This window comes from Falco biarmicus, chromosome W (assembly GCF_023638135.1).
Source record: "Falco biarmicus isolate bFalBia1 chromosome W, bFalBia1.pri, whole genome shotgun sequence".
NCBI classification, from domain to species: Eukaryota; Metazoa; Chordata; class Aves; order Falconiformes; family Falconidae; genus Falco; species Falco biarmicus.
Window position 1 is genome coordinate 20829562 of NC_079310.1, and position 13316 is coordinate 20842877.

The 13316-nt window shown below is 40.0% G+C and overlaps 1 protein-coding gene across 1 annotated transcript in view; it reads right to left on the reverse strand.

The window, feature by feature from the left end:
* Positions 1 to 6335: 6335 nt before the first annotated feature.
* LOC130141923 (amyloid-beta A4 precursor protein-binding family A member 1-like) overlaps positions 6336 to 13316 on the reverse strand; it is a 137317-nt gene continuing 130336 nt past the window's right edge. Inside the window, exons 11-13 of the mRNA XM_056323222.1 lie at positions 11057 to 11176; positions 10269 to 10409; positions 6336 to 9899 (exon numbers count right to left, since the gene is read on the reverse strand). Of these exons, the coding sequence (XP_056179197.1) occupies positions 9828 to 9899; positions 10269 to 10409; positions 11057 to 11176 (333 nt within the window). The 3' untranslated portion in view covers positions 6336 to 9827. The remainder of the gene's footprint in view (positions 9900 to 10268; positions 10410 to 11056; positions 11177 to 13316) is intronic.

Consider the following 13316-nt stretch of genomic DNA (forward strand, 5'->3'; position numbering starts at 1 on the left):
GGTACACCTCAAAGCATCTGTGGCTGTGGATAAGTCCACACTGCAGTAGGTAGAACTTGAAGCATCGGTGGCTGTGCATGAGGTCATGCTGGAGCACCTCAAAGTGTGTGGCCATGAAGAAGCCCATGACAGAGCATGTACAGCCTTGGAGGCAGCCAGGGATAAGGCCATGCTGGAGCTGATTTACTTATGAAGGGACTGTGGCTGTGGGTAAGCCCATGTTGGAGCAGGTCTATGGTGATGGCCCATGGATAAGGCCATGTTGGAGCAGGTGCACCTCGAAGTGACTATGGCTGTGGATGAGTCTATGCTGCAGCAGGTATAGCCCTGGAGAGACTGTGGATCTTAGCTGAGGCTCCACGTGGAGCAGGTTGCAGTCTGTGGATACGTCCAAGCCGGAGCAGGGGCAAGGGGAGGAGTTCATTTAAACCCTACAGGCTGGTCTGAAGGGACCAGGGGTGGAGATTGCAATGGATATACCTTTAAATTGTTGTAACCCATGATTTGAGTTTCATGTTATAGGAATGACTATTGCAGCAACCACCTGAACCATTGGAGGAGAAGCCTTACAAGAAGCAGTGCAAGTGCAGCAGTGACCTGACCTGAGCTAGCTTTGATGCCTGATTACCCCATACAACACACAACCTGTCTTCTCCTGAGTGACTACCATAAGAGATCGTGTTCATGGACGAAATGAACTCAGTGGACATTTTGTGGACATTTTATAGACATTTTGTTGACATTTTTACAGGGGTGGTGCATAGACTAGAGGAATGATGTCTGTGTATTATATCAAAGGATGGGAAGGGTGATAGTGGTTAATGAGGTTGTATTGGAAAGTGTGGCATGACGTAAATGGTATGGAATAAGGGATGGATACTGTCCTAGTTTTGGCTGGGATAGAGTTAATTTTCTTCTTAGTAGCTGGTGCGTTGCTATGTTTTGGCTCTGATGAGAGAATAATGTTCATAGGACACTGATGTTTTTAGTTGATGCTGGGTGATGTTTATACTAAGTCAAGGACTTTTCAGTTTCTCAGGCCCTGCCAGCAAGAGGGCTGGAGAGGCACGGGAAATTGGGAGGGGATATGTCCAGGACAGCTGACCCAAACCAGCCAAAGAGGTATTCCATACCATATGATGTCATGCTGAGTATATAAACTGGGGGAAGAAGAACGAAGGGGGGGACATCTGGCATTATGGTTTTTGTCTTTCCAAGTAACCGTTACACATGATGGTGAAAAGGAATAAGGACTAAAAACCTAAAGATCCACCTGAGAAGAGTCTCAGGTCTGTAAAAACCCCATTGTGCCTTGCAAAATTACTCAACTTGTTTACTGAGGAACCATAGCATGTAGTGCTGAACTGCCCTGTTGTTGCTCACTGTACCCAGGCCTAAGCAATTGTTGGAAATTTCTGTACCAGGTACGAGAAATCATAAATTAGGTAAAGTTAGACACGTCAATAGAAGAAAATGGTAGCAAGACAAGATTTATGTAAAAGATCCTGGCAGGGTCACTTATGAACGAAAGTTGAAAAGTGCAACTCTGAGGAAGACCACCTGAGCGGGGCCAAAGGCCGAAACGACCCTCTCAGAATTGATGCCAAGAGAAGAATCCGTCTAAACTCTGCCCAGGCTCCACCTAGACTCCACCTATCATTAATATGCAATGAGATGTTGCAATTACATGAATAATATATGAAGAGATGTTGCAATCATGTATGTCAAATGTATAAATTAGCCTGTTTAACACTTATGCTTCGGAGCGAGTTTCTGTGGTGTGAACTACCTCCTCCCCTGCACAGATAATAAATAACTTGCTGCTAAAAGTACAAAAAGTCTCTTAGCAGTTTTCTTCATTCCAAGGCTTTTTGTCATCAGTGGAGACTTGCTTTCCTGGGGATGGCTGAACACCTGCCTGCCCATGGAAAGTAGTAAATGAATTCCTTGCTTTGCTTTGCTTGCATGTGCAGTTTTTGCTTTACTTATTAAATTGTTCTTATCTCAACTCTTGAGTTTTACATTCCTTTCCGATCCTCCTTCCCATCCCTCTGGGTGGGGGGGGAGTGAGCAAGCGGATGCGTGGTACTTGGTTGCCGGCTGGGGTTAAACCATGACAATGTGCAACAGGTTATCACCATAATCTCATTCCTGTATGATTGGCAGCCCTCCCTCAAAATTTTTACATTGTTGGTAATAGTAACTTAGCTATTTTCGAAAGTCAAAGGTAAAAATTTAAAGAAACTATGAAACATATACTCAGACTGTGTACTTGAGTATTACCCACATGAGTTTACCCCCTTAGGTGATTAATTGCACATTCTTTTTTTCCTTCAGAAGCTGACTAACAACAAAATAGCCATCATAACCTTTGGCATTATGTGCTAGGAAAGTATAGCCCTGAAACTTTGTGTCGAGAAACAACTGAATAAAGTCCACAAGATATGTGGCCCCTTTAAACTCCCATTCTCCTTCAGTTTTCCTTTCTGCCCCATCTTCTTCATCCCAAGGGGCATCTGGTGCTAACTTCATGGAAAAGATGTAGTTTGAGATATGTGTTCTGGTTTTCTGCATGCATTCTATGTCATAGCTAATATAGCCCCGCCCTTCTTGTGGATTTTTTGATCACAGGCATGAAACACTGGTGCTGGTTTACATTACAGATCTGGTCATATAGCATATTCTGCACTTCCAGCCTTTGCTTTGCCAGTGCTGTGTTTTCTAGATAGGCCTTACACTTTTCACAGAAAATCATAGCCAAACAATTTCTTTCTTGGTAGCCAGGGCCCTGTGCCTCTGTAAGCATTCCCCAAACCTGCACAGCAGCTGGCAGCTAGGGTACCTTATCCTTGTCCCCAAGTTAAATGCACAGTCAGGAGACAAGCAGAATCAGCAATAATATTTACAGCTATGGTCATGGTTATACAATGTCTGACAAAGCTCACAAAAGTTTCTCACCAAAACACCTTCCTGACTTCCTTAACATCATAATAATGTTCATCATGTTAAAGGAGGAAACAGGTCTCGGGATATCTAAGACTGTCGTTTGGCTTAAAAATCCCCCAACCCTTTTTCCCCTCAAATAGGAGTATGATGTGTATTTTAAAGTGCAGCAGATCCTCAAGGAAAAGGATGTCACTCAGCATGACCTTCCTGTGTATAGGCCACCCCAGTTGGTCATGTAGCTCTTTTGCTGAGGGAAGAGGTTAAAGAAATTTTAGTAGATCTAATTGCTTAACAATTACCTAGATTGTTGTTGATAAATAATGCTTTGTTTTACTAACCATTGTGTAAATTAACTGAAGCAAGGAGTCTGCAGTTCCTCCTGAAGGACAGTTCCTGATGAGAACTAGCTAAAACCAACTACAGTTTGGACAAAGACCAAGGAACAACTGAGTCTGCACAAAGAGAGAAGGTAAAAAGTTCAGATCAAGGGAGACTACCAAGCCTTCATCCCCACGACCCCCACGACCACCACCAAGAGGCACCATGCAAGCGCAGTTGGGAGGGACTTATGGAAATGACTTCTTGGAACTAATTTTAATATGAAGCAGGGATAGGTCATGAATATGTATAGGTGTATTTGGAAACCTTATGTATATGCAACATTTGATTGTATAAATTGAGGCAAGTTGTTGCATGGCTTTGGTGGGACTACCCCCAGTGCTGCCCAGCGCTGAATAAACATACCTACTTAACAATCTGATAGATTGTGGAGTCTGATTCCCCAAGTCAGCTCTGCTTAACAGTGCTGCATCTGTCAGGTCCCTCACAGCTGTAAGCACTGTGAGACTCTCAGCAAAACAGATATTATTGTCACTTTTTTTTAGATCAATTAAATAACACTGCTCTTTGTCTATAATTTTGGAATGGGGGAGAGACTGCAAGTTTCTGCATACCCCATCCTCAACAGCTTTTACAATAATGACACCCAGGTAGAAAGAGTGATCAAATCACAGCACAGGAGAGTACTGACCCAAGTCTGAAAATTTTGCAGTACTCATATTGTTCAAAGAGTCATGCATGCTGACAGCTTCAAGATGTAGCTGATTTTAATCACCAGGGTCAAACAGTTGGCATAAATGATCGGAAATTTGCTCTACATGTCAAGCGTTTCATAAGCTTTGTGTAGTGATACCTGATCTAAATTAACAAATCTGTGTTCTTCTACATATTGTTTAGCTCTGAACCTCTGGGTCAGCCAGTTCCACTGCCTAACACGCTCTACAGAAGCCACAGGGTGGTCTGCTGCCTGCTCCACCACACCTGCTACATTTGAGGGTAGGAGGCTTTCAAATTCCCCTTCAGGCCTTTCAAGTGCAGCAGACAGCCTCCCCTGGGAAACATCCTCATTGTGTTCGACAGCCTTTTGCTCTGCAGGAGGCTACAGCAACTGGGAAGTCACTTCCAGGGCATCATCTTCTACCCTTGTGGGAGATGTGGTCACTGGCCCACCATGTTTGCATTTAAGGGCCCTTGTGATCCTCTAAGCCCCTTGCCAATAAGGTGATTGCAGCAACACAAAACTCATGTAGATTTCCAAATTAACATGCTTCATTTTAGCAGGTTTTTTTCTGTTCTGCTAACCTGTAAGTCAAAGCCTCAGAACTAACAGCCCCACCAGCACTTTCATCCTGCCTGCTACTCATCTGTGCTCAAAAAATCATCACAGTCTTTGAATGCTAAAACCATTTGCTTACTATAGCACCCTGTGAAAAACTGGCTTAGCTGTACTAATTAGCGTCCTTGATTGCGTTTTGCTTTGATGTCCTGTGAATAGTAGCCACAGCCTTATCAGCACAGCTAGCACTTGTATGACTACCCCCCTGACTTCCGACAGCCTGTCATAGCACTACTGCCTGCCCTTTTCTCACCAGCATCCTGCTGGCTACTCCTCTGTACCACATGACAATCATGGCCTTTTAGCTCTGCATTGTTCCCATTGCTCTTACTGATCTGCAGCAGCTGTGGTCTCCAAAAGCATGGGGCTGCAGTCTGCCCCCCAAAGCCTGGGTCTGGCTGCTTTTGCAGTAATCAGGACAGTCTAACAGGACAGTCTTGATTGCATACTCAGTCTTCTTATTTGAAGCATCAACCTATAGACAAGGAAACACATATAGCACAAACCTGCACCCCAGAATGGTCTTACAGGTAGCTGCAAGATCCCCCACAACCATGGGGAAAGGGAGCTCCTCCACCACCACTGGCCCTCTCTGTGTGACACAGATCAAAATCCAGTTTGCAGTTCATGGGCCCATTGACTGGTTCTTCTGGTTCACGTGGTACTTTTTGGGATCCCCTTAGGATCTTTTCCTTATTGTCCCCACACACATGTTCTTTTGGAGTTGGCATTTTCTTCTGGTTTTCCATTTTCGCAGACATTGTCGGCTGTATCTTGCAGCAGCACGCAAAGCCTGATGTATGTCCCAGTGATACCGCATGGTCATCCTGTTGGGCTAGTCATGGATACAGGGGATTTTATCCAACTCTTAGTAATGATTAATTTAACTCACATAGTATCCACAGTTTCTCATATTCCTTTCCCTTAAAAGTGCTGCAAAGCGACCCAGTGTTTTCTGAGTGATAGGTGTTGAATTCTCACCTGACCTCCTGGACATCACAAGCTTCTGGGCTTCCTTCCCTTCTAATTCCTCACTGTTGGCTCCCAGTATACTAGCATCAGAGCAAACAGGCAGCAAACCTTTTGCCTGGCTGGCGGCCATAATCTTTCTGCATGTCTTGAAGTTCACACAGGGTTAGGGACCAGGTAGTTTTGCCCTCTTGGGTGATTTGTCTTGCTTCTTCCTCCTGTTTTCTTGCTGAAGGACTAACTAGCTTCCTGATCAGACCCCTCCTCCACCTCTCTTACTGATCGATGGTACAGACCTGTCAACCTCAGCATCCAGAGTTTCTTTTTCAGCTGCTGAGATGACTACTGTAGTTAGGGCTTGGATTCCTGTCTCAACCATGGTCTTGTGATGGTGCTGAACGGAGGCTTGATAGGCAATAGCCAAGCACCAAAACAGTGCTAAGAGCTGCTGGGTCTCATTGGGGTAGGGAAGGCACCCTTCCATCAAGTGGCACACCTATTCAATGGGATTACATGGCTGTTCAGGCATAAAATCCCAGCCTATGGGAGGTGATAACCACCCTAGGAACCTTCCCAAATCCTTCCACACACCCTGCCACCCACAGATCAACCACCTCAGGACGTTTTTTTGTCACTTTACTAACAAGTTGTTTCCTCTTATGCCAAGATGAAACCAAGTTCCACACACCCAATAAAAAGCCAACAATGTTAGATAACAGATTCAAAAAGTTTACATAAGGATGTACAAGAACCTTGTGAGCCCACTTAACAAAACTAGACACATCAAGCCCAAAGAAGTGGGAGGTGTAATCCCTCATTCTCTCCACAAGATGCCTCATCCAGCAAAGGAATGGCATCAATGCCAGGGGAAAGCGCATGGCTAGTTCTTTTATCAAAATGTTCCCAGGCACAGTGAAACAGACTCATAAGCAGCACAGTTGTATTGGGTTTGCATGGCAAGGTTTTGATAGCAGGGGGGCTACAGGGGTGGCTTCTATGAGAAGCTGCTAGAAGCTTCCCCTATGTCTGATAGAGCCAACGACAGCTGTCTCCAAGACAGATCCACTGCTGGCCAAGGCTGAGCCAATCAGCAGCAGTGGTAGCGACTCTGTGATAACATATTTAATAAGAGGGGGTGGGGGTGGGGTGGGGTAAGCCCTAAATTATTATCAGCAAACTCTCAGCCTTGTCTGAGGTATTTTTGTTCTATATTTTATTTTTACAATTCTTATAGACATTAGTGCTCTGCTAAATAAAGGAATGTAGCACAGTAAATACATCACAACAAAATGGATGGCAACTCCTCCTCAACCCAAACTCACACACACACACACCCCCAAATGAAACCTTTGCAGTTCCATTACAGAGAAAGGGTCAAAGACCTCTGACAAAAAACATCAGAGGAATTACATTCAGATGTGCACACTCACATTCTAGGCTCATTTACACAGAGACAGAGATCACCAAGTTCAGTGTTTCCAATACTTTATAATAATTCCCATTCAACCTTTTTACAGAACAATAATACAAGAGAGTTTAGGCACTGCACAAAATATGTGCAAGAGATCTCATGCACATTGCCATCTTCAGAAACTGAATTCATTTAGAAAATTAAGGAAAAAACCACACAAAACAAAACAAATCTGGAAATTCCAATCAAATCTCAAATCAAAACAAGATTCAGAACAACTGGGGAAACTTGCTAATAAAACCAAGAAGAATGTTTCATCCTTAATGTAACTATTGAAGCATTAATAAGAATATAGTAAATAGTGAAGAGGGAAAAAACTTTTCAGACCTTTATACAGAAGAAAGAATGCAAAATGGCAGTTTATTCTTTTGAATCCATGAAGAATTCACACATCTAATCTAATAAACTACTGCACTACTATAGAAAACTGTTAACTCTTCCTTTACAGCTCATTTTTCTTGCAACTATCTTTACTTTTGCAAACTAAAACTGTGGGATTGTTTACAAGACTTATCTGGAGTGCACACTGGAAACTTCCCAGTGTAGAAATTTAATACACATATTACAATTACTTGGAACAATGAAGATTCTTTACTAGACTCCAATCCTATAAGCATTCACATGCTTAGCTTTAAGCATCTGTTTACCATGAAGTCAACAGGTTAGGTACTTTGGTGCTTATAACTAGGTGTAAGCTTAATTACAGGAAAACAGCCTTGTTTTTAATTATTCATTTTTTTGTGTGCTTAGGTTTTCTTCATCTCCCATTGAAGTCAATGGGAAAACCCCTCAACATGAGTTGGACAGAACCATAAAAACAAGTGAAGTTGAGGGTGTAAAACACAGCAGGAATCAGAAGTGTGATAACTGTCTTCAAGACTGAGTTTCCTCAGGCAACATGGAAAGGCTGCACTGTATATAACCTACTAAACAATATATGTTTATATATAATATTTAGATATATTACTATATTTATAAGAAGTTATGAAAATTTTCAAATTATCTCCATAATCCAGATATCTACAATTAAAAATTCTAATCACAAGTCATTCACAATCTATTTACATCAGTCTGATAGCAGAGGTAAATACTAACCTGGAATACTAACACCATTTGCTTGCAAAATCTGCTATTCCAGAGATCAAGATTGAATTATGCAACAAGAACTGCAGTAAATCAAGTCATTGATTTTCAAACTAAAATGTATTCATTAGTACAATAGCTTATGCTCTGTTCTATTATCTCCCTTACTGCCTGTTGAAATATAAAGCTTATTTTCTCTTTCTCTCTGTTCATCCCATGTATGTCCATGGTTTCTGAAAGGCAACAATAAACCTCTGACCACAGATGGAAACCAAGTGCTCAGGTAAAAACAGAGTTTTCATGGATCTCATCAACAGAAGTGTGCATGTGTATACACATATAAACAAAATCTCTGGAATAAAGTCCAGGTATCATTACTAGTTTCCAAACACAATGCACTCCGCAGTCCATTCCACAGTAACTGAGAAACTAATGGCTATAAGCATCACACCATTTTCAAGCTAAAAGGATGGGATTTTTTTTTCCCTATATGTGTTCTGATCTTGTTTTTAATCACACCGAGCCTTTATATCAAAATAAGACAAGGCAGAAACTGTTGCTTTCAGAAAATACAGTGCATCAGCCTGGTCTAAATATATGGTTCAAATTCAGTGTAAACAGCAGTATGCAGTACAGACAAAATGTAGCTACACAAAATAGAATGTTTTCTTATTGAGGAAAAAGAGCCATCAGCTGCTTTATTATTTTAGTGGTTTTCCCCTTTTTCCCTGATATAAGTTATAGACCAATCAAATCCTGCATTTCATACATCTCTACATTTCTTCATAAAAATCCATGTAACACTCACACATTCTCTGTCATATGGAAAACCAAAACACAAATTAACTTACATAGCAAAATAAATAAATTTATTCCTACCTTACGTTTACTTCTCCCATTTATCTGTCTAAACAAATGCCATTAAAACTAGATGTCTTTCAACAAAAAATACTTTTAAACTGGCTCAGTGTAACAAAATTACTTAGTGTGCAGAACTATTATTTTCAAGCTTCATAAATATCAATCACAATTTAAAAATGTCAGTATACACAAGCACACAGTTGTGTGTACCAAATCTGTAATTAAGAACTTAGAATGTATAGCTTCTCAGAAAACCCCCTCAATATTACTCTTGCTGGATATCTAGAGATCACTCACCTCCTGCCTCATTTAACCTCTGAAATGAGCATATAAAAGACATTGCATTTGAAAAAAAAGTATTTCGAAGATTAGAAAAATAGGGAACCCAACTGCAAAAAATCACATATCCTGAATTATTTGCCAAAACATGTCAAAATTGCATTATCTATACCAATTCATGGAGCACCTTTTGGGGTTCTACTATACTGAAGGATAGAAACTAAAAGGTGTGCATTTGAACAATTGGTTTTATGACAGCATCAGTTACTCATTCTTCATAGACATGTAAGTCATCTTTTTGTGAATTTTACCATGGACACTGCTGCTGTTGCTATTTACCCTGTGTGTGGAGTTGCATAAAGCTTTATTTGTATAGAGATGCAACCAAAAAGTCTCATGGCTATATTTTCCCTCCTCCTCTATACACAGCAAATGTTGGGGAGAGAGAGAAATGTATCTGTGGATACAAATGCAGAACTAGAAACAGAAGTAGTAATGAGGAAAACTATCCTTCATGCATATTGTGAAGGTGAGATGTCAGCTTTAGATATAAACTGGTTGCTCCTGCGCAGTTAACAGTCTGTACATAGCAGCTGGCATGGTCTTCATATGAATCTAGAAGGTAATAAGATGTGTTAATCAATACTCCTATTAGGCATGCTACCAAAACCATGAGTGTTCAATAGCCTAGGCCCTAGGGAGTACTAGGGAAGAAACTAGATGAGGTAACACAGGACAGAAGGGAAAGGGAAAGCCTGATAATTTTCATATCCATACTAAGGTCTAGAGAAAAAGGATTATCTAAGGTGTTGAGTATCTACCAATCATCTCAATTTTATCTGAAGTTGTAGGCACTTCAATAATAAGAAAACCCTTGGTGGTTCTCACTCTCACTTCTAGTATTTATGTTTGAACAGTAACAACCCAAAAGAGGCAATGATGACGCAATATGCAATACTGTCTAGGCACACTTCTTGCTCCTACCTCACCAACAGCATTTGAGAGAACGTGAACAATTTTTTCATGAGGTGTTGCTACAACACTCTGCCCATTGATTTCAATGATACGATGGCCAACTCGTACTCCTCCTCGCTCTGCTATACCTCCTCTCATAAGGCTACAGATCTGGAAGGGAAAGGACAAAATCATCAGTTTTGATATGGAACAGAGACTTTTGACCACAAATGATAATTCAGTACTTACATACATGTGTTTGCAGGGAAGTCTAAAATGTAGTGGTTCACTGATTCAAAGTAACATTTATTAGCATATTAATAATGTGTACTACACATTCTCTTCCAAAAGTAAAAGAAACCATCCACCAAAAGCTATCTGTATAATACTTGTTACTTCATGGTTTGAAAATTTAAGAGTGTATGAAGAAGCATAGTTTACAAAAACTTCAAAGTGCATAAGCCTTGCACTAAAAGACAGTCAAAGACAGACTCTTTCTTTTGAGACCATATACAATGGTTTGGTCAGAGACACAAATGATGCAGACTGAAAGCAGCCTTCTCCATACACTTTTGTTTCTTTAACCTAAACCAGCCTTTTTACTCCTGATTGATTCTAAAGCTATGAAATAAAGTTTCTTTCCCTGCTTTTGACTTGGAAAAAAGTCAGATGAATAACTTTGACCAGTTCAGCTTTTGTGTCTTAGACTTAAAATGTATACTGAGCCCCTGCTGCAGTGAGGGAAAAAACACAATTCATTGCATATGTAAACCTTAACATATGTAAAAGCATCACCAGAAGGTCTGGAAGCTACTTACAATCCCATTCTGTACACTGAAGCCTAACTGGTATCTGAGGTCAGGTCTCCTGATCAAGACTGTGGTTACCGGAGGACATCTAACTACATTCAGTTTAACTTGGGCTTGGTTTTTCAAACCCTGAAAAAAATAACCATCACCATGAAAAATGCTGACAAAAATGGGGTGAAACAATTTAACATAAGCACTCGGAAAAACAATGCTTAGAATGTTAACATGGGAATAGCCCTGAATAAGCAGTTCTTTGAATGTATCATTATGAAACAGGATTCCTGAATACCAGACAGAAGCAAAAGGATGCTCAGTGAATTGAATGATGCAGTATAAACCTCTTCTTGTCAATAAGCTGATGTGGTTGTTTTAAGATATCTAGCTTCCTGTTGGAAATTTCTTCGTTTGAGAACACGAATTATTGTTCTAAAGAAGCAAAGGAAATAAAAAGCAGGTCTATGCAGTTGACCAGAAAATTGACAAACATTCTGGCTGGGAAATGAAATTTAAAATATGCAGCTAAGATAGACAGATACAAATAAGTGGCTTTCCTGGTGCAGTTATATTCATTTCTGTAATGCAAACATCAAGTCCATGTATAAGCAATACTCACATTTACATTACCCCTCCCTTCTAAACTGGATTTATCACATTCACCTTTATATCTTTGCTACCAGAAGAACTAAATGAAGAAGGAAAACCCAAACATAAAATTGGAGATAATTGTAGAGTCTGACCGTTACACATATTCAGGCATTCAGAGCTGTTTCTTGTAGATAAAACCAACTCCAATGTTAGATTACTTTTTTATATATAACTGAATACACATTACTCTTAAATGTTGCATTTACACATGTTTAGCCTTCAATACATAGAACCCATATGGGAAAGAGATGCTATGTAGAGAATATGGCAGCTTCAAGCTTCAATCATGTTAACATTTATTCCAATTCCAACAGCTGCTTTTGACTTTCATATGCACGAAGTCAAATATGGGTCCCATTGAAAACAGTGGGTTGCTTGCCACTGACTTCAACAAGATTAGGATTTCATTCAGGAAAATAACTCCTATTACAGCTAAGGTAATAGACTGATGTCTCTACATGCAGTTTACTGCTGCTGATTTTGCTGAGCCTAACTCTAGACTTGAGACTAACATTCTGCTGGGATGAAAAATCAATGCTTCTAACTGCCTGGATATGATGGTTGCAGAGTCCCTGAATCTGTTTCTGATAGTAGTTAGCATCAGATGCTTCTGAAAAAGATGGAAGTAGCATAATATAATTAGGGAATAACCAACACATATAGAAAGTTTCTTCCTAGATCTGTCAGTTTGTAAATGGTTTATAGTCAATTAGTAACAAGGCTTACATCTCTAATTTAAAAATAACCGTATGTGAAGTACTTGCAAGATATTCTTCTCATCTATATAAAATGCTTATCTTTTCATAGGAGTCCTTATAGAATACTAAAAAATACTAAAAAAGTTTACAAAAAGGATACTTCTGCAACATTGAAATATATACTTGGGTGACCGATGTTTCATTTGGGGGTTCATTTGTGTTACCCAAAAATGTTACATAAACAGTTCTAGATGTATGGCTATAAAGACCTGCAAATGCACCGACTACCTTCTTAACAGAAAGATAAATGGCTAGCAGTTCCTCTGGTAACAGCCTCATGAAAAAGGAGTGGAAAGGCCTCTAAAGGCAGGAGACAGCAAAGCTAGCTTTTTGATTGTTTTCATTTTGTGAAAGTGCTGAAGATTCTTAACGCATCACAGGAAAAGTCCATCTGTATGAGAAAAGCATATATCAGTTTTAGAAATAAATCTGATATGGGATAGAAAATAAGTATGAGACAAAGCTGATAACATGAAGGGTGGTGAGCTTTGTTCTGCTGAATTTGGTGCAGAGGTACTTAAGGTTTTTTTCTGCTTCAGGAAAAAGAAAAAAAGAAAAGAAAAAAAAAAGAGTGCTGTTACCAAGGTTTTAATATACTGCATTCACAAGATATCATTTGAATTAATGGAATCCAGAGTGGTTGTTCTCAGAGACTTAAATATCTATTACTTGTTAGGGCACGGTGTTTACATTTTCAGAAACCAGAATATCAGGTTTTTATAGTGAATTTTTTAGTTCAAGCATTAAGAAAGGAATTCATGGGCAACAAAGACATACTTATTTTGTGAATTACTAAACAAACATTTTTTTACTGCAGAACACCACTACCCAGCAGGGACACGGAAGGATTTCTATAGTCATATACA